Source organism: Suricata suricatta, chromosome 3 (genome assembly GCF_006229205.1).
Source record: "Suricata suricatta isolate VVHF042 chromosome 3, meerkat_22Aug2017_6uvM2_HiC, whole genome shotgun sequence".
Taxonomy (NCBI): Eukaryota; Metazoa; Chordata; class Mammalia; order Carnivora; family Herpestidae; genus Suricata; species Suricata suricatta.
The window spans coordinates 157,450,607-157,472,078 of record NC_043702.1 but is presented as its reverse complement, the minus strand read 5'-3'; the positions used below and the strand labels follow the sequence as shown (position 1 = coordinate 157,472,078).

General features: G+C 34.9%; 1 protein-coding gene across 4 annotated transcripts in view; it reads right to left on the bottom strand.

Annotated features, from left to right (window-relative positions):
• Positions 1 to 21,472, bottom strand: part of BRINP3 (BMP/retinoic acid inducible neural specific 3) — a 414,132-nt gene that overhangs the window by 196,769 nt on the left and 195,891 nt on the right. For all 4 annotated transcript variants that reach the window (XM_029935640.1, XM_029935642.1, XM_029935641.1 and 1 more), the window contains one exon: positions 19,376 to 19,566. In XM_029935640.1, coding sequence (XP_029791500.1) covers positions 19,376 to 19,566 — 191 coding nt within the window. The remainder of the gene's footprint in view (positions 1 to 19,375; positions 19,567 to 21,472) is intronic.

Sequence of the window (21,472 nt, the reverse complement as noted above, 5' to 3'; positions counted from 1 at the left end):
CAGTGCAGACACAAGAAAGAAGTGAGAACCGCGCCTGGGTGACTCAGTTGGTTAAGCATCCGACTCTTGATTTCGGCTCAATCATGATCTCTTGGTTTGTCAGTTGCCCTGCATTGGGCTCTGCACTGACAATGTGGGACTGCTTGGGATTCTCTGTCTCCCTCTTTCACTGCTCTCTGTTTCTCTTCCTCTCTCAAAAGCAAACATTAGAAAAAGAAAAGAAAAAAAAGTGAAAATGATTTAAAACATTTATTCATATAAGTAAGTTTTATGAATTTAATCCTATGACTAAAATGAAATTGTGGGTGATATGGCTGTTCTCAGGTGATTTTATTTAGAAAACACATCCAAATATCCATGTTTAGCCTTCTTGCATTTGCAATGTTTTCTACAGATTCCTGTTGATAAAAAGAAGCATAACTGCCTATTCTTTAAAATAATATCTAATTTTCTTCAATTCAGGGATATATTAAATTCAAAATATTGGTTCAATTGATTTATTGGAAATTACTTTTGCCTTTGGAGATTCAAGAAAGCCATTTAAGTACGTGAGGAGAGTCATCTCCACTGTCTCTTTTTGCATAGTAGTGACTTTTTTTATTACTGGAGCTGTCCAACACGAATTGAAAAACTATACATCATTGAGCAGAGGAGATAATTAGACCACTTGAATGGACTCTTTCACTGAATTATGAGGTACTAGAAGGATGAAAAATATAGAATTAATTGTTATAGTTTCAATGTAAGTATGCCAGCTGCTAGCGCCAAGCAGATTTAAGTTTTAATACTGGTTTCTATTTAGTAACTGAATGATCTTGAATTCTATAACTTGACTCAATTTCTTCTTAAAGAGTATGACTGTAGTTTTCCTACTACAAAAAGGAGCTATATGCATGAAACAGATAGTATCTATAAAGGATTTAGAATATAACTAGACTGCAGTAAGAATTTGAACATAGTTAACATGACACTGTTCTCTTTTATTCACCCCAACTTCTTAAACTTTGAATAAAATAACTCATTCCATATCTGAACATTTCTAGTAATTTTAGCTATCTTGTCTTATTTGTGATGTGCAGAAGCCTCATTTTCTACTTCTTTTACAATCCATGAACCCCAGTCCTATAATCTGTATCTACACATAGAGAGTAACTATCTCTCAAAATAGTCCTTTAAAGAGTGTATCTCTCTATATGTCTTCACTCTTCAGGTGAAAAGTTCTTAGTAGGAATCTAATTAATTCCTTTGCAGATGCTCAGTTGAATTATATCTCACAGAAAAAAAAGAGGAGTAGCAGAAACTTATTTTAAAAAACAAATTAAAGTATTTGATTTATGAATATTTTGCAGAGAGGCCCCTGGAGGGCTCTATCAGTTAGGCATCCAACTCTTGGTTTTGGCTCAGGTCATGATCCCATGGTTTGTGGGTTCAAGTCCATTGTCAGATTCTTAACAGCTCAGAGTCTGCGTGGGATTCTCTCTCTCCCCCCTCTCTTTCTCTCTGCCCCTCTCCTGCTTTCGTGCACACACTCTCTCCAAATAAACAAATAAACTTAAAAAAAGAATAATTTGCAGATGTTAAAGTGTCCCGTAATTTAGAAAATGACACATAACAGAAGCTAGGGATTACTATTTCAGAGTGGTCCTATGTTACTTATGAATGTTAAAACAAATACTAATATAAGTTCAAGGAATCAAAACTGTACATAGAGAAACGATGACCCATATTCATCATCACAAGTAACAGCAGTTTCCATTCATTCTTTACTGGAGATTAAAAATATATATTTTTTTCTTTGTTTTCCAAAGAGTCTACATTTGCTTGTAAGGTATGGTTAAATGTGTTTTCCTCCTTCTAGCCTGAGAATAAATATATATTATAGAAACCATAGAAAATCAATTGAAAAGTATTGTAAAGCTTAATACACTTTTATTACTAGTTTTACAGTTGATTCTTTGTTACTATTAATTTGAAAGAAATATGATATAATTAAGAAAGAAAATTATGAGTTTTGGAGTCAGGTGTTTATGTAGGTAAATCCTGACAGCCCATAAGCCCCTAACTTGATGACTGTGGGTCTTTGATAGAGTTATACATGCTCTTAGCTTTCTTGTCTCAGGCAATAGCCAACTCTCACCTGTTAGAAAAGACTAAGCAATATAAGTCCTCCATAGACCCTGGCAGAACACATCTAAGGTGTACAATAAATGTTTGTTTCCTCTATTTTCCTTTTTTATTAGGGCCTAACAGCAAATGAGAAGGTTTTAAATTTTTATAAGTTAGGATTTCATAGATATTGAATTTCACCACAGGAATGTGGACTTAGTCAAAATTGGTTTCTAGAGGATCTTATAATCAAGATATATGGAATTATTGAAGATAGCAGTTGGTTATTTTTTCTAACAACTGGATAAAGGGAATCCATTCATAAGCTGCCTCTAGTTCTTGTCTACAGTTGAACATTAATCCACGTATGTGGAAGCTCTCCCTGCAGTGAAGCATGTGGGGCAGTTTAAATGACCCTCATTGTTCTTCATGAAAACCTTGTTTTAAATTCTTAGTTACAACAAACAACTGTGTGATGCAAGCTGGGTAGTTTATGCTAAACATTAAGTGTTATAAATCATGGATTGTTCAATATCTAAGACATTTTAACCAAGTTACTCAATCTACATAGGAAATAAGCCTATTTCTTTCCTCTAAGAGATCTGGTATTTTTAAGTTATATATAATACCATGTTATGGGGATGCTTGTGGTCTTCATATTTAAAACTTTTGCAATCAATCTTAAGAAAGAAGAATGCATTCTGGACTTTAATTGTAACTCTTTCTCAAGTATTTGAGTATAAAAGTTCATCCCGATTCTAGATAACTAACACAATATTCAGATTTGAAAACTGAGATATTATTCCATCAACTAAAATTTGTGTTCAGATGTCATTTTTATTCATATTTCTCAAGCCACCTGTAGCTCATAAGCATGACATGAGACCCAAAGGGCACCCACACATTTTGTAAAAACTAAATGTGATTCTAAAAATGATTCAACATTCTGAGTTTGTTAGAAAGTGAAAAGGATTAATGACTGTGGATATAAAAAGATGTGATTATTTCACACAGAAATCATGCAGCTGTGTCTTTTACAACTGAAATACTGTGGTCGTTTACAGGCATTAGCAGCACATATTGAAAGATGTTTTCAGGGAGATGCAAAACAGAAGACAATAAAACAATAACAAAAAGCAATCATGACCTTAGTGTCATCTTAAGTTCATAAGAAGTGATTAGGTACATTTTATATGCTGTGGACCTCACAATAATGTACTTTTCTGTCCTGATTTTCAAATCATCTGTGTTATGTCCATTAAGAAAAGAAACTTCATAGAACTATTATATTTTCCTTGAATTTTCTCAATTTGTATTCTCATATATACAGTTGTTGAGGATAAAGGTAATGCTCTCAGAAAGTCAGAATAATTCAGAAAACAATGGATAATAGAATAATTAAAATAATCCTAAGGACAAATAAAAAACAAAGATGTAGTAGATTGCATTATCTTTGCAATTATTTTCTGCACTATCATGGATGTAAACACGAATACATGGATTAATGGCTCATTGTAAAAAAAAAAAACTATCAACTGTTCATGGGTGATTCCCTTTAACCTGGTATCGGAAAGGATAACACTGGTCAGTGAAATACATGAGAGCCAGTAGGTCATGACTTAGCACAAGTTTTTGAGAAGCATTGCAAGGTTACACAAACTCTTTTGCTTTTTCTCTCTACCCAGAGGAGAGCATGTTCCCAAGAGAACTTTCTTCAGCTTGATTCTTGGAATGAGGAAACAACCAGAGCAGGAGGATCCACAATCAAACACGTTAGGGGGAGACAGCTATTATAGTGGATATATATTATATCCACTGAGGTCTGCTTGCTTTGTGTTTTACTCCATTACTGTGGCGACAATAATTCTTATGGGTTACCTGTGTTTGTGTGATCATTGTTCCATCTTTGGCTTAGTCTACCGACATATAATGTATGTTCCATTCAGACAAACACACACACATACGTACACACACACACACACACAACTGTACATTTATGGCAGGTATCTTCCTGACCATTCAATTTCCTTACTCTGGAAGATATGATTGTGAATGTCTGTTTTGCTTTTGTGCCAGTTTTACTTATAAAGAACTGCTATTTGGGTAGCAATCTTTCTTCTAGGAATAAGCAACGCAAACATAGCTTAATGTAATTGCAGGTTTTACGTTTGATGTATCATTTTAACTGAAAAATACATTATCCTACATTTTGGTAATGAGAGATTACATTATTCCTTGTGCTAAAATCTCATGATATTTTGGGGATAGCTGTTTTTTGAAATTATATTTCAGTTTTTACAGATGCTCTCACTACTGATGAGCATCCTTTCTTAGCTTACCATGTTAAAAGGTAAATGTCCTGATGATATCTTTCTACTGATGTAGTGTTGTAGAAAAACAGTGTTTCAGAAACAAACAGGCATAAAAAAATAAATCTGAGAAAACTAGGCTTCTGACAAGAAGCAGAGCCAAATATATAAAAGCAGTAAAAGCAGACATGTTGGCCTAATACCAATTGGCATCTGTAAGATATTACAGAAGGAAATAACTGGTCTTATAGAGCTTTGTCAAAGAAACATAATGTGTTTTGCAAAGCACTCCAAATGAAAGCAACTGACTTTATGATTATTAACAGTTATCCTCCAAAATATCTGAAAAAGTTCTAAGCAAAATTTTCCAGATATCATAATATTCTCTATAGAACAATGACATAAAAGAAGAGGAACTGGAAATAAATAGTTCCCATATCAGATGAAACTGAATCTACCCTGAGTGAAACACAGTTAAGTCACCTCTATTTTGGAGTTGTTTACAAACTGTGTTATAATGAACATTTTTGTTATGTATAGTTATAAACTCCTGTTATTATTTTGGCAAGATTAATTTTCAGAAGTGAGATTTCTGGAAGAGTTAAGAACACTCTAAATTTATATAGATATTCTAAACAGTGCTATTCAAACTTAATGTGCATATAAATCACCCAAAGATCTTGTTAACATGTAGATTCTGATTCATTAATCTGAGATGGAATCTGAGATTCTGCCGTTCAAACAGCTCCAAGGCGATGCTGGTGCTGTTGGACCATGAACCCCACTAGAGTAATAGGCTCTAATCCACAGTAAAAGTATTACCAATTTAAATGTCTGTGTTTATCAGTCACCTGTGTGTTCCTTTAAGAAAAGTTTTGAGTCTTTGCATTGTTCTAAGTCACTTAGTACATGTTTGTCAGTGTACAGATGAATTATCTATCTTACCAAAGAGCTATAAGTCAATTTATAAAATTCTAAAACTTAACATTTATTCTTTGACTTAGTTACCAGTAAGGTCATTATAAATATCAATTGAGGGGTGAGCATCTGACTTTTGGTTCAGGTCATGATCACCTGGTTCTCGAATTTGAGCCTTGCATTGGGCTCTGTGCTGACGGCTTGGAGCCTGGAGCCTGCTTCAGATTCTGTCTCCCTTCCTCTCTGGCTCTCCCCCACTTCATACTCTATGACCCTGTAGTTGCATTATTAGGTTTTTATCCAAGGGATACAGATGTGCTATATTCAAGGGACACATGCACCCCAACATTTATAATGGCACTATCAACAATTGCCAAAGAATAGAGAGCCCAAATGTCCATTGATGGATGAAAGGATACAGACATGATATACACAATGGAGTGTTACTAGGCAATCAAAAAGAATGAAATCTTGCCATTTGCAACTATGTGGATGGAACTAGAGGATATTATGCTAAGATAAATTAGTCAGTCAGAGAAAGACAAATATCATATGACTTCACTCATATGAGGACTTCAAGATACAAAACAGATTAACAGAAGGGAAGGGAAGCAAGGATGGTACAGAAACATGGAAGGAAGGACAAAAATAAGAGACTCTTATATATGGAGAACAAACAGAGTTCCTGGAGGGGTTGTGGGAGGCAGGAATAAATTTGTCAGAGAGATAAACAAACAAACATTTAATTAAGAGAAAAAAGATCAATTGGCATAAGATTGCACAAATGCAATTTTAATCCCATTGTCTTTTGTATTATATTTATGATTATTTACTAAATGGTTTCAGAGCTTTTCAGTAGATAAATGCCTTATAAACCATTAAAATTTAATTAACAATATTACTCTAATTTTTATTTCTTAAAACATTTTCTTTTTTATTAGAGATATTAGATAAATATTAGAGATCTAGGGTAAAAGAAAGAGATGAGAGACTGATTGAGACAGAGGCAGAGAGGAATGGATGTAAGTCATCTTAAGTAGCATGAGCTCTAACAACCAGTATGGCAGGGTTTTTTTATTTTTTTCTTTTTCCTTTTCAATACCATTAGTTTAATGATTCCCTGGGATATAAGCTTCTGAAAAGATTGTTTCCTTTCAGTTTTTTTTTTTCTTAAAGCAGACTATGCATTCTAAGAAAGAAATAGTTCTAAGAGAGGAAATAGTTCTACACATTTTCAGTGAATATTTCTTTTTGCTTAAGAAACATATTACATATATTTTTAGCAGAATTTCTTTTTTAATTATGCTACAGTTAAACTAAAATAAAAGAATGTATATTTCCTAAGACGAGGCCAAATGAAAATGAGAAACACACTATTAATCAATGTTGAAAAAGGGTTGAATGTGATGTAGAGATAAAACTATCCGTTGGCACTTTATACAGAATATCAATTACGTAGGGAAGAGTGAGAATTGGGCATTTCTGAAATTACACAAAGATATTTGGAATCTTACATGGATGTAAGGCAATTTTTAAAAAAAATTGAATTGTTGTTCTACCTATAGTATATCTTACTGCATGACTCTGCTCTGTTCTTCTTGAACGAGATACACATACAAACAATATATGGTAACACTTTTCAAGCTAAAGCTTTGCAACCATAGCAACTTATTCAGTAAGTGGTTATTGAGATAATATTCATTATTATAAATAACTATGGCAGTAAGTTAATGCTACTGTGGACATTCAATCATGTATTCAATTAATGAAGAAAATATTTTCTTTATATAAACAAAATTAAATATCTGATAAAATGTTTACTTTGAACAATGTGATAATGACAAGATATGTTCTCATAAGAAGCACTTGCAGGAAAGAAATTATAAAAACCACACAAACTTAAAAAAAGGTAACTATTTCCACTAAAATTTAATCATGGCATTTACAATTCTGTACATTCAAAGCCAGTGGTCAAACGGGACTTGTTTTTATCTTGCTGAGAGTAAAAAATATTTTCCAAAGTTGCAAGTGAACATATCTTAATAGATTATCTAGTTGCTCCTAGAATGAATTTTGGTTTGATTTTTAAAAAATATCTCTATCAAGTAAAGAGTACTTTTTCCTGCTCTCCTCTTCATGCGAAGGTATTTTGCCCAAACAATCCTCGTTGTCCCTGCATCGCTGATTCTACTCACAAAAGTCCAGTGAGTGAGTTAACAGAGAGGCTGGTGTAAGAAAGTGACTTATGTGAGTAACCCCACTTCTTCTTTCTCTTCAGGTTGTGCTTGTCAGGAGGGAGCACGAGCTCTATTCTCTTCAGTGTGTTGGGCTTCAGAGAGCCTAGCTTGAGAGGGAGCCACACACATGCTTCTGTGATTACAGGTGGGTCAGGGCTATAAGCATGACACTTAGACAAGTCTGCATACCACTGGAGATGAAGATTGGGTGCCATTGGAAATTACCATAGGGGCACCAGGGTGGCTCAGTCAGTTGAGTGTCCAGACTCTTTGATTTTCTCTCAGGTCATGATCTCATGGTTCATGGATCAAGTCCCACATCGGGCTCTGTCCTGACAGCGCAGAAGCTACTTAGAATTCACTATCTCCCTCCCTTTGAATCTCCCTGATTAGTGTACTTGTGCTCTCTCTCACTCTCTCTCTCTCAAATAAATAAACATTTAAAAAATAAAATTACTATAAACAGTTTGTTACAACATTTTATAAAATTGTAACTGAATTTTTTGGTTCCATCTTCCATAGCCATTTGTCTCTTTCATTTGGTGCAGAACCTAGTTTTACTGCTTCATAGTAGACACCCTCCCTCTCCCCTGTCAACCCAAAGTTTTAAGATCTTTTTCTTTTTTTTCCTATTCTCATTTTTGTTGTTCTATATTCAGTACACAGATACACTTTTACTTCAGGGTTTGTCATATATTGTATTATAATGGAATATATTATAAAAACAGTCATGAAATATATTCCATAGCTAGAAATCAATATATCCCAGTAGTGCAATCATTTTCAAGATTGATTCTTCAAATTGAGTAGCTTACTTTAGATATTTAAACAGTGATGGAGTTTAGATATCATTATCCAAATAGAAGCAAGCTGAATTACTCTATTGATAAATAGTCTGGAAGCTATAAGATGAAATAAATGTGGAAAATGATATATATTGAAGAAGGTTTTTTATAATTTATTTTTCCCTATAGGGAGATAATTCAATCACTGGCTTTATCTATCATAAAATATCCCATTAAAGGCTTCAAATATGCTATCCAAAGTTTTATGTCTAAGTCAATAATATGATGTACTAAATAACTCAAGGAAAAAAAGACATTTTTCACTTATTTCTTTTTCATCACCTTAATACTGAAAGTATTTTACACTCAACTCATTTTTTAAAATGTTTAAATTTAGTTGAAGATATGGTTACTTAGGAAGTAAAAAAACCCCTGCCCTTTCACTTAAAATGTTTGCTTATATAAATGACATCTACAGTGTGCTATTATTAGGGTTTTTACTCAGTTAAGAGAGAGAATAGCTCCAGTTAAACACCAAAAGTCTCATTTTTAATGGAATTAAACAATTTCATGTTCAAGTAGGTAAAACATATAAAACTAAAATATACTTACAGCAACAAAAAAGCCTTAGTGTAATTATAACAGCAATATTTTAAAAATCATCTGAAATCAACCTGGTGTACTTGTTAATTACTAATAGTTTATATCCTTAAGCTACATAAATAATTTCATGCATCTTAGCTAAATTATTAACACGATCCAACAGAGATTCATGAAAGAAAACATAAGTAACATTCACAGATAAAAAGAAAATTCCAATAGAAAATACTCAGAACACTAACTCCAAGGAATAGTCAGAGGTTAGAGGGCTAGCGTGCAACTCTATTTCTTCCCTTCCCCAACCCACACCCACTCACATTTCATTTAAGAAAATGCTTGGATAAGATTTTAAATAACTGAAGTAAAGCAATTTTAAGAGAGCAGATTACCATCATTGAATAATCAATCTGAAGAAAAGATTTAATCCAAAAGATTTTTGAACCTTGTTCATAAAAAAAATAAATAAAGGCATACACAATAAAACAAATCTGAAGGTCAAAATGTGGCATTTGCAATGCCAAAACAATGAAAACAATTAAAAAGTCACCATAACTTATGTCTCTGCCTTTCCCCTGTCACTTGCTTCTTTTCTTATTTGAAAATGTATTTTATATTCTGAAATTCTTCTGAGTATTCCACATTGTTGACACTAACATAATGAAGCCTGATATCAGTGCAACACCACTGAACTTTTTAAAAGAAATTAGACAGGACGCCTGGGTGGCTCAATTGGTTAAGCATCCAACTGTTGATCATGGGTCAGGTCATAATCTCACGGTTTGTGAGATACAGCCCTGCACAGGGCTCTGCATTGACAGTGCAGAGTCTGCTTGAGATTTTCTCTCACCTCCTTTCTCTCTGTCCCTTCCCCATTCATCTCTCTCAAAGAAAATAAACTTTAAAAAATAAAAATAAAAAAATAGAAGTTACAGTAATAATTTTCACTTTTACTTCAGATTCTATTTTATTAATCATTGACTTTACTAAGCCAATAGATGCAGTTTTCACAGAATGATTTTTTATAGTTATTGGAATATTTCATATTTGTTTTCTGGATAGAAATACATTGCATGTCTACATTATACCATACATTGTGTTAAGAGCATTTTCCTACATGGATACTAATCTTCCCATGGCCCTCCCACACAGATATTACTCTCCCACTTTCTCCTAAAAACAAGCTAAAAATCAGAGAAGTTACCTAGTATTTTTAACAATTTTAAATTAGAGTGAAAAAAGTGGGATAGCCAATTTTCAACACCTGCTTTGTCTGATCTCTTCATCTTACTATTTTGCTATTATCCATTTATGGGGAACAAAGATAATGTGTTTTCATGGCTGGCATTTCCTGTCTCCCTGGCCATCTACATCTTCCGCCTTTAATTCCTTAGAGTCCCATGACAGACTTACATTTTCTCAATGTGCCCAGGACTATACTTTTCCAATTTCTCCATGTCTTGCTCACCCACTCTTGCTTGTATCCTAATTCTATCCAATTTGAATCTTTGTTTAACTGATTGTTTGGTTCTTTGTGTTTGTTTTTCATTCTCCCTTCTTTTTGAATTCAATCTCAGTTATTCTCTGTGTGTGTCATACATTTGACATCTATTTAGTGAACCTAAAAACCTCAGCTTCTAAGCAAAATGTAGTCTCATTTATTAATTTAACAAATATTTCATGAGTAGAATGGGGTGAGGAGCCAAGAAATTATCTGCTTTCATTCCTGAAATGCATCTAGATCAGCACCAAGCTATTTTCCACACCTAGAAATTTGATCTGAGCACTAACACACCAATCTGCATAATTTGAGGCACAGAACTCAGCAGGTATGTGGCATGGAGAGGTGAACTGGGGAAGAGAGAAGCTGTGGGGTGATGGGGAGTTGTTTTTTGTTGGTGGAGACAGGACAGAGATGAGGGGAAGGGGAAGAGTACAGGAAAACCACTCTTCTCAAAAGCAGCTGGAGTGAAAGAGTAGAAACACCCACAGGAACTGAACAAGAAAGGGAGATAGAAGACATAAGAAGGCTTGGTTGCTATTGGAATTCTATAAACAGGGAGCACAGAGTCAGAAACTCCTCAGCTTGATACCTGGCAGTGCTCTCGTGGAAAGGGTGAATCCCCAGGAGCAGACGGCAAAGTCTGATGGACCCTCAGACCCCCTGTGGAGAGGCACTTCCCCAGCTGAGAGGACATTTTGTAGAGACCTGCAGCTTACCCACAGGAAAATGTTCCAGCAGACCCCGGATTACAGCTGCGTGTGCTGGTATTGGAACAAAGACACTAAGGTATGGAGAAGCTTGGCACCAGATGTGTGCTGTGATTTACCATAGTAAATGAACCATTGTTGCTACATGATGGTGTGAGAGTTTCCTGGGGCAGTGGGCCTCTGCAGAAGTGCAGTCACATGAGTGTTCTTAGGGGCAGCTGACACCAGGCCGTGACCCAAGAGATCCTCCTCCAGAAAGACGGAGCAGGTTCAAACCACATGACCCTCAGTAGTGAAGGATTTGGAAACACAGCCCCAACTGAGATAAAATTTTGGGGGCAGGTGCCGTTTAGCAGGCTGTATGCTTGATTTTGGACAGTGGAGAAACAGGTAGTACATGGAAGCTGGAGAAAAAAAGAGGGTTACTTGATTGCCAGTTGGCGAGAGCATAGAGTTCTGATGCTAGAGACTGGGAAGATGGCTGACGCCATTTTTAACTCTTCTGCACATATGCATATGCGTGTATGTGTGCCACACCAATCCACGTCAGTAAGCTAAGCAGTGACACCTAGAAAAGTATGGAGCCTTTACATCAAGCCCCATCTACCTGTGCCAAACATGCCCTAGAGGACAACCACAAGTCTCTCCCTCTGCTCAGTGCTTCGTGTGTGGACTATAAAGTGCTTCATAGTTTGACTTCTAGCAGAAACTACATGTAATTTTGTTCAGACTTCCTTCTGTGTTATAGTTCATCTATTCTTTTTTTTTTTTAATTCTTGGATACAAAACAAGAATTATTTTTTCTTTTATGTTTTTATGAAAAATTTCCCTTTTTTCTACTATATTTTTAAATTTTTTGTAAATGTTTTAGTTTATTTTACTTTCTTCATTTCACTTTATTCTATTTTATATAATTTTTTAAATTTTTAAATATTTTCTTACTTTTTTCTTACGTTTTTTTCCTTTTTTTTCTTTTCTTTTATTTCCCTTCCTTCTCTATTCTATCACACTTCTTCCAACAATCAGAATAAAACAGACCTTGAATCTAGCTTTCTTTGGTTTATTTTTTGTGTGTTGTTTTAATTTTTTAAATTTATTTTTAATTTCATTAATTTTTTCTCCAAAGTGATGAAATTTAGAAATTCACCCCAAAAGAAAAAGCAGGAAGAAATGACAGTCAGTGACAGTCAATGCCACATCAACACAGATATAAGCAAAATGTCTAAATCAAAATTTAGAGTCAAGATAAAAAGAATACTACCTGGGGTTAAAAAAAAATGTAGAATCCGTTTCTGTGGAGATAACAAAAAGTAAAATCTAGTCAGGATGAAATTTAAAATGCAATAACTGAGAGGTGATCTCAAAGATTGCCACAATGGCAAGGATGAATGAAGCAGAACAGTAAATCAGTGATATAAAAGAAGCACTTCTGGAGAATAATGAAGCAGGAAAAAAGAAGAAAACTAAGGCAAAAGAACAAGATATAAGAATTGGAGAAACTCAGCACCTCATTAAAAATGAACAACATTTAAATCATAAGGGTCCCCAAAGATGAAGAGAGAGAAAAAGGGGTAGAAAGTTTATGTGGACAAATCAGAGTAGAAAACTTTCGACTGTGGAAAAATTCAGACATCAAAATGCAGGAAGCACAGATAACTCCCATCAACAAGGCATATCATAATCAAATTCACAAAATACACAGACAAGGAAAGATTTATGAAAGCAGCAAAGGGGAAAAAAAAGTCCTTAACCTACAAGGGAAGAAAGGGCAGATTCAAAGCAGGTTGATCCACAGAAACTTGGCAGGCCAGAAAGGAGTGGTAGGATAAAATCAATGTGCTCAATTGGAAAAAATAGGCAGCCAAGACTTCTTTACCTAGCAAGGTTGTCATTCAAAATAGAAAAAGAGATAAAGAGTTTGCTAGACAAACAAAAACTAAAGGAGTTCATCCCCACTAAACCAGCCTCACAAGAAATTTGAAGGGAGAAAAGACAAAACAAAATAAAAAAGACCAAAAGCAACAAAGACTAGAAAGGACAAGAGAACACGATCAGAAACGCTTACTCTAAAGGCAACCGAATGGAAATAAGTTTATATCTTTCAGTACCCACTCAAAATGTCAATGGACTCAATGCTCCAATCAAAAAACATAGGGTAACAAAGTGGATATGAAAATAAGATCCATTTATATGTTGTTTATAAGAGACCCATTTTAGACCTTAAGACACCTTTAGATTGAACCTAAAGGGATGGATAAAAATCTACCATGCTAATGGTGGCCCAAAGAAAGCCAGAGTAGCCATACTTATCTCAGACACTCTAGATTTTAAAATAAAGACTGTAACAAAAGATGTAAAAAAGCATTATATCACAATTAAGGGGTGTATTTACCAAGAAGCTCTAACAATTGTAACCATTAATGCCCCAGATGTGGAGGAAATCCAAGTATATCAATCAATTAAACACAAACATAAAGAAACTCTTTGACAATAATACCATAATGGTAGGGGATTTTCAACACCCACTTACAACAACGAACAGATCATATAAGCAGAAAATCAATAAGGAAACAATGTTTCTCAGTGACACACTGGACCAGATGAATTTAACAGATATATTCAGAAAATTGCATCCTAAAACAATAGAATATACATTCTTTTCAAGTACACATGGAATATTCTCCAAAACAGATCACATACTAGGATACAAATCAGCCCTCAACAACTACAAAAAGATAGAGATCATATCATGCATATTTTCAGACCACAACCCTATGAAACTCAAAATCACCACAAGAAAAAATTTTGGAAAGAACAAATATTGAATACTAAAGAAATTTACTAGAGAATGAATGGTTTAACCAAGAAGTTAAAGAGGAAATTAAAAAGTACATGGAAGCCAATGAAAATGGTAACACCACAGTCCAAAACCTCTGGGATGCAGCAAAGGCGGTCATAAGAGGGATGCATATGGCAATCCAGGTCTTCCTAAAGATGGAAGAAAGGTCTCAGATATGCAACCTTAACCTTACACCTTAAAGAGATGGAGAAAGAATAGCAAATAAAACTCCAAACCATCAGAAGACAAGAAATATTAAAGATTAGAGCAGAAATCAATATTATCAAAAAGCAAAAAAGAAAGTAGTAGAAAAGATCAATGAAACCAGGAGCTGGTTCCTTGAAAAAAATTAACAAAATTGGTGAATCCAATAGCCAGTTTGAACCCCCCAAAAAAGAGTAGCACCCAAATAAGTAAAATCAAGAACATAAAAGGAGAGATCACAAGCAATACTATATAGATACAAACAAAAATAGGAGACTATTATAATCAATATATGCTAATAAATTGGGAATCTGAAAGAGATGGACGAATTCCTAGAAACATATAAACAAAAAAAAAAACTGAAACAGGAAGAAATAGAAAATTTCAACAGACCCATAACCACTAAAGAAACTGAATTAGTAATGAAAACCTCCTGGGGCACCTGGGTGTCTCAGTAAGTTAAGCTTCTACCTTCAGCTTGCAGTGTGTGAGTTCAAGCCCCACATTAAAGTCTGTGCAGACAGCTCAGCACCTGGAGACAACTTCAGATTCTCTCTCTCTCTCTCTCTCTCTCTCTCTCTCTCTCTCTCTCATTCCCCTCCCTGCTTGTGTTCTGTCTCTAAAAATGAATAAACATTAAAAAAAAAAAAAAAAAACCTCTCACAAAGCAAGAGTCCAGATGGCTTTCCAGGGGAATTATACCAGTTAAGAGGATTTAACACCTATTCTTTTGAAGCTGTTCCAAAAAACAGAAATGGAAGGAAAACTTCCAAACCCATTCTATGAGGCCAGCATTATCTTGATTCCAAAACCAGACAAAGACCCACTAAAAGGAGAGCTACAGACCAATTTCCCTGATGAACATGGGTGCAAAAGTTCTCAACATGAGGCTAGCCAACCAGTTCCAAGGATGCACTAAAAGAATTATTCACCACCATCAAGTGGGATTTATACCTGGAATGCAAGGCTGGTTCAACATCTGCATATCAATCAATGTGATATGGCACATTACTAAAAGAAAGGACAAGAACTACATGATCCTCTCCATAGATATAGAGAAAGCATTCTAAAAAATACAGCATTCTTTCTTGATAAAAACCCTCAAGAAAGTAGTGACAAAAGCATCACACCTCAAGATTATAAAAGCCATGCAGGAGAGACCAACCACTAATATCATCCTCAATAGGGAAAAACTGAGAGCTTTCCAACTGAGGTCAGGAGGACAACAGGGATGTTTACTCTTACCACTGTTATTTAATATAGTATTGGAAGTCCTAACCTCAGCAATCAGAGAACATCCAAATGCATCTAAATCAACCAGGAGGAAGTCAAATTTTCACTCTTCACAGAGGACATAATACTCCACATGGAAAACCCAAATATTCCACAAAAAAACTTGGTAGAACTGATCAATGGTTTCAGCAAAGTAGTAGGATGTAAAATCAATGCAGAGAAATCAGTTGCATTTCTATACACCAATAATGAAGCAACAGCAATAAGGAATCTACCCCATTTACAATTGCACCAAACCTGTAAAATACCTAGGAATAAACCTAACCAAAGAGGTGACAAATCTACACATTGAAAACTATAGAGCGCTTATGAAAGAAATGGAAGAAGAGACAAAGAAATGTAAAAATATTCCATATTCATAGAGTGGAAGGACAAATATTTTTAAAATGTTGATACTACCCAAAGCAATCTACAAATTTTATCTACAGCAATCTACACATTTTATCTACACAATCCATACAAACCATCCTAAATATTGTATGGGACCAGAAAAGACCCCACATAGCCAAAGCAATCTTGAAAAAAAAAAACCAACAAACAAAGATGGAGGCATTACAATCCCAGATGTTAAGATGTATTACAAAGCTGCATCCATCAAGACAGTATGGTATTGGCACAAAAACAGACACATAGATCAATGGAATAGAATAGAGAACCCAGAAATGGACCCACAAACATATGGCCAACTAATCTTTGACAAAGCAAGGTAAAATGTCCAATAGAATACAGACAGACTCTTTAGCAAATGGTGAGAAAATTGTACAGTGACATGCAGAGAATGAATCTGGACCATTTTCTTACACCATACCCAACAATAAACTCAACATGATTGAAAGACCTAACATAAACATAAAACAGGAAGCCATTAAAATCCTAGAGGAGAAAGCAGGGAAAACCTTTTTTGACTGGCCACAGCAACTTCTTACTCAACACATCTCTGGAGGCCAGGGAATCAAAAGCAATAATGAACCATTGGGACCTCATCAAGATAAAAAGCTTCTGCACAGTGAAGGAAACAATCAGCAAAACTAAAAGGCAACCAAGAGAATGGAGGAAGATATTTGCAAATGACATGTCAGATAAAGGGTTGGTATCCAAAATCCATAAAAAACTTATCAAATTCAATACCCAAAAACCAAATAATCCAATGAAGAAATGGGCAAAAGATATGAATAGACACTTTTCAAAAGAAGACATCCAAGTGACTAACAGACACATGAAAAAATGATTAATGTCTCTGGTCATCGGGGAAGTACAAATCAAAATTACAATGCGATACCACCTCACACCGGTCAGAATTGCTATCTGTAACAACTCAGGCAACAGCAGATGCTGGTGAGGATGCAGAAAAGGGGAAGTCTTTTACACTGCTGGTGGGAATGCAAACTAGTGCAGTCACTCTGGAAAACAATACAAAGGCTACCCAAAAAACTAATAATAGAACTCACCTACTAAGTAGACTACTAGGTATTTACCCCAAGGGGCACATACACCCTAATATTTATAGAAGCAGTATTGACAATAGCTGAAGTATGAAAAGAGCCCAAGTTTTCATCAACAGATGAATGGATAAGGAAGATTGGTATATACAAAAATGGAGTATTACTCAACAATCAAAAAGAATGAAATCTTGCCATTTGCAAAAATGTGAATAGAACTGGAAGGTATTATGCTAAGCAAAATTAGTCAGAGAAAGACAAAAAATAACTTCACTCACATGGAATTTAAGATACAAAACAGATGAACATAAGGAAAGGGAAGCAAAAATAATATAAAAACAGGGAGGGGGACAAAACTCCTAAATAGAACAAACTAAGGGTTGCTGGGGAGGTTGTGGTGGGGGGTTGGCTAAATAGGCAAGGGGCACTGAGAGATGAGATCTGTGTGTTATATGTAGCAGATATAACACTGGATTCTACTCCTGTAATCATTATTGTACTATATGCTAACTAACTTGGATGTAAATTAAAACTTAAAAATATAATAAAAATTTTAATTAGAATCCAGGGGCACCTGACAGGCTCAGTCAATAGTGCATGTGACTCTTAATGTCACAACCCCCATGTTGGGGGTAGAGATTACTTTAAAAATGAAAATAAAAATCAGGATCCAAATAAACAAAAAAAGACCTAAAATATTTAATGAGAATCTATTGTGTGCTTCTAACTGTGGAGCTAAATTGATGACAAATATAAGCCAGGTCCTGTTTTCTCAAAAAACATGCAGAAATGACAGATAATAAATAAGGAAGGTAATAAATACAAAATTTCACATAAAAATAAATACTATGAAGAAAGGCATCTGGATGGCTCAATAGGTTAAACATCCAACTCTTAATTTAGGCTCAGGTCATGATCTCACAGTTTGCTTGTCATTCTCTTTCTCTCTCTCTCTGTCCCTCTTACATTTGAGCTCTCTCTCTCAAAATAAATAAAACATTAAAAATAAAATAAATACTATGAAGAATACAAAGCAAGATCATAAAATACTAGAGACTATTGGTGGACAACTGGGCACTGTTCCTGGGAGTGTGGACAGGAGAACCCTCTTTGGAAAGTAACATATAAACAGAAATACTGACCAGAAACACTTGAAGGTCATTCTGCCTGAGAAATACAGCATGATGAGAGAAGAGAAAAGTTGAGGTCTGCGATGAAAGCCAGTGTCAGATGACTCATGTAGTGCACTATAAACCACAGCAAGACATTTGGATTTTAAGTGGCTAGTTCTAATTGACACAGGGAATGATTTGACCTGATCCAAGGTGCATACAGATCTAGGCAGAGCATGGACCAAGGAGTATTCTAGGGGAAACATGATAACTTGGTCTAGGGATATTGAGATAGAAGTCAGAAAGGTTTGACATGGGATATATTTTGGGGGGAAAATACTGGCATGACTTACTGACAGATTGGACTGGCAGGTAAAGGAAAGAAGTGACTCATTTCCAAAGACAGGGAAAAAGAACATGTGGCCTTTCATGTCATGTCCCCAATGGTGTGAATCAGTCTGCCCGTATTTAGTCAATGTACTGGGAAACTGACAAGGAAGCGGAAATCACCGTTTGCATGGCGTTTTTACCCAATTATATTCAGTGCTCTTTATTATAGGAAAGAGTAACATCTGTTTCTAAATAAAATGGTTGGACATTATTTAAAGTCCAGCAAAAAATCAAATATATATGGACTTCTGGGATATTTTTAGGTTTTTGGAAAATCATATTTTCCCTATTACATGTTACCTCTCCAAATATCATTTTAGTGTATTCAAAATGCTGAATTATACAGCACTACAATATAACATAGTTAATGATGTTAAAGCTGCCATTTTATATGTTTTACAAATTTATAAATTGAAGAAGTGACATTATTAATCTTTAGTTTTACATTATACATCACAATTGAAAGTTATTGATTTATCTTTTCATATCATATATCAACCATAATCAGAAATACTAAAATAGTGCTAAAATATAATTTTAAATCTTTAACATTTACTCCAGGAATCTCTTCCTGCTCTCTGTAATCAGAAGTTATGACTTCCACTTGTGACTTAACTGTTTGTTATTCATTTTTAAAATAAATTTGTCACATCACCTTGCATTAAAGAGTGTAAAAACTAAGACTATATTTAAGGCATGCTATTACACTGTTGGGTGCCTTCGGGTAAAAACTAAGTAATAACCATCTGCCTCACCTTTGGGAACACCATAGAAGGCATTTAGTAATAACTCAATAAATGTATTGAACAAATTAATGAATGTATTCAAGAATTATTCAAACTGTAGCTATCTGTATTAATCAGCACATTTTTAGCTGAATTATTCAATTTTACACACAAGCACACACAGGCACAAATATTTTCAAAGAGTCATACCTCCCAGTGTAGCAGACAGCAAGAAATGTGTCCCATATTTCTTGATAAGATTTTCTGTGATTTGCTGCAGGGTAGGTCGGCGTCCCAAAAGTCTTATGTTGCGGAAGAATTCAGGAGCAAGAGGCAGAGGAGAGCCAAGGAAATTTCTCCTCTCGACTGCAAGGTTATTTACTTTCCAGCGGCCAAACTCCCTGAAAAGCAAATTTATTTTTATTCATAAATACACAATCTATCTGAATGTTTTCATTTGAAAAGTTCACCTGGTAGTGTGGCTGGGGTCACCACATTACAATGAGTCTTGCCTGTAATAATATGTCATGTGGTCTGCGTAGGAGAAGCAACATTTATAATTTCTGTAACTGGAGTGAATATTCTGAAAACCAAATCACAGAAAGAAAAAATAAGCCACTTAAAAGAAACAGCTTCCCCTGTTTTTCCAAGGAAAGATGTACTCATAAAAATGATTTCATTACATGTAGAATATGAATGTAGAGCCATTTAAAAAAAACACTAAGGTAATATTTTATTATTTTCTAAGGGGAAATTGAAAGAGAGGAGAATGAATTTATTTTCATAACTTTAATGATTCCTTTATTCACTTCAGCGAGGGACCCAGTAAAACTCTGAGAATATTATGGCACTGTAGAGGAAATTAAAAACATGACCAAAAGAGAAATTTTTTTTACAATAATTATTTTACAACATATTTTGCAGCCTAAATTTAACTTGATTAGCAATTTCTCTAGATGCAAATGACATTTCAGGTGGATTTGGCCAAATTAAGGAAATGGAAAATATGGTTATAAATGATTTATACATTTAAACAAAGAATACACATTTATATGGAGGTAAAATCAACCTAATAGTACATAGAAAAGAACTATGGTGAACTGCATCCCCTGATAACTGTACAGAGATTTTCTGAGTTGATCTGATAAAAATCTCAAATACCTTCCACAGGAAAGAATTCCTTCTGCCAGGCTTAACACTCCTAGGTGTGTTATTCAACTCAATTACTATTTGGCAAATAAAATATTGAGTAATATTGTATAAATAAATATGTGCCATATTTATTTATTTTTCCTCCACCAAATGCCTGTAGTGCACCAACGAACAGTGAATGATAAGGATACATCAGTAAACCAGACCAATATTGTCCATGTCCAAATGGAATTCACACTCTAGAGAAAGTTTGAAAAATAAATAAAACTGGGGCACTGGGTGGCTCAGTCGTTTAAGCATCCAACCCTTGATTTAGGCTCAGGTTATGATCTCACAGTTTGTGAGTTCAAGCCCTGCACTGGGTTCCCCACTGACAGTGCAGACTGCCTGGGATTCCCTCCGTCTTTCTCTCTTGGCCCACTCCTCCTCCTCCCGCCAGTCCCCTGCTCCTTCTCTCTCTCTCTCTCAAGGTAAATAAACCTTAAAAATATATAAGTAAATAAATTGAACAAAGACATTAAATTAATATATACACAGATATCAGAGGACTTTAAGTGTTGCGAGCTACCACAGTCAGCCTGATGTGATGAGTCATACAGCTGTGGACAGGGAGGCCCTCTTTTATTGTAAGTGACCAGAGAGAGCAACTTTGGAGAGGTGATGTTTAATATTTAGGCTGTCTCTGAGGGGAGAAAAAAAGTTGCTAGCGGCGGGGAAGCAGGGAAGAGATTTACACAGAATAATGAAGAACAGTAAATACTTTTAGGACAAAGAGGCATCTCCCTGACAGTGTCTCTATGAATATTTTGCTCATGTGACACACATTTGTCATCCAAACAATCCACCCAGTCTTTTGGAGATTAATTATAAGAGTCATACATAGTAGCAAAATATTTACTATTGATGCTTGAAAAGATGTGGGTTCTTTGTGTGCAATCTTTCATTTATGCATGTGAGAGGGTTGTCTTTTTTTAATATTTTTACATTGTAGTACTTGTTTTGCTTGTTGGGGGTGTTTGCTTATTTAATACATTCCATCAAGGACAGAAATTACATGCTGGGTTTTTTGTTTTCTTTTGTTTTGTTTTGTTTTGTTTTTTTCCCCCTAGGAAGTGTGTCTTGGGTTTTTCCCCTATTATTTTTGTTAATTTTTTT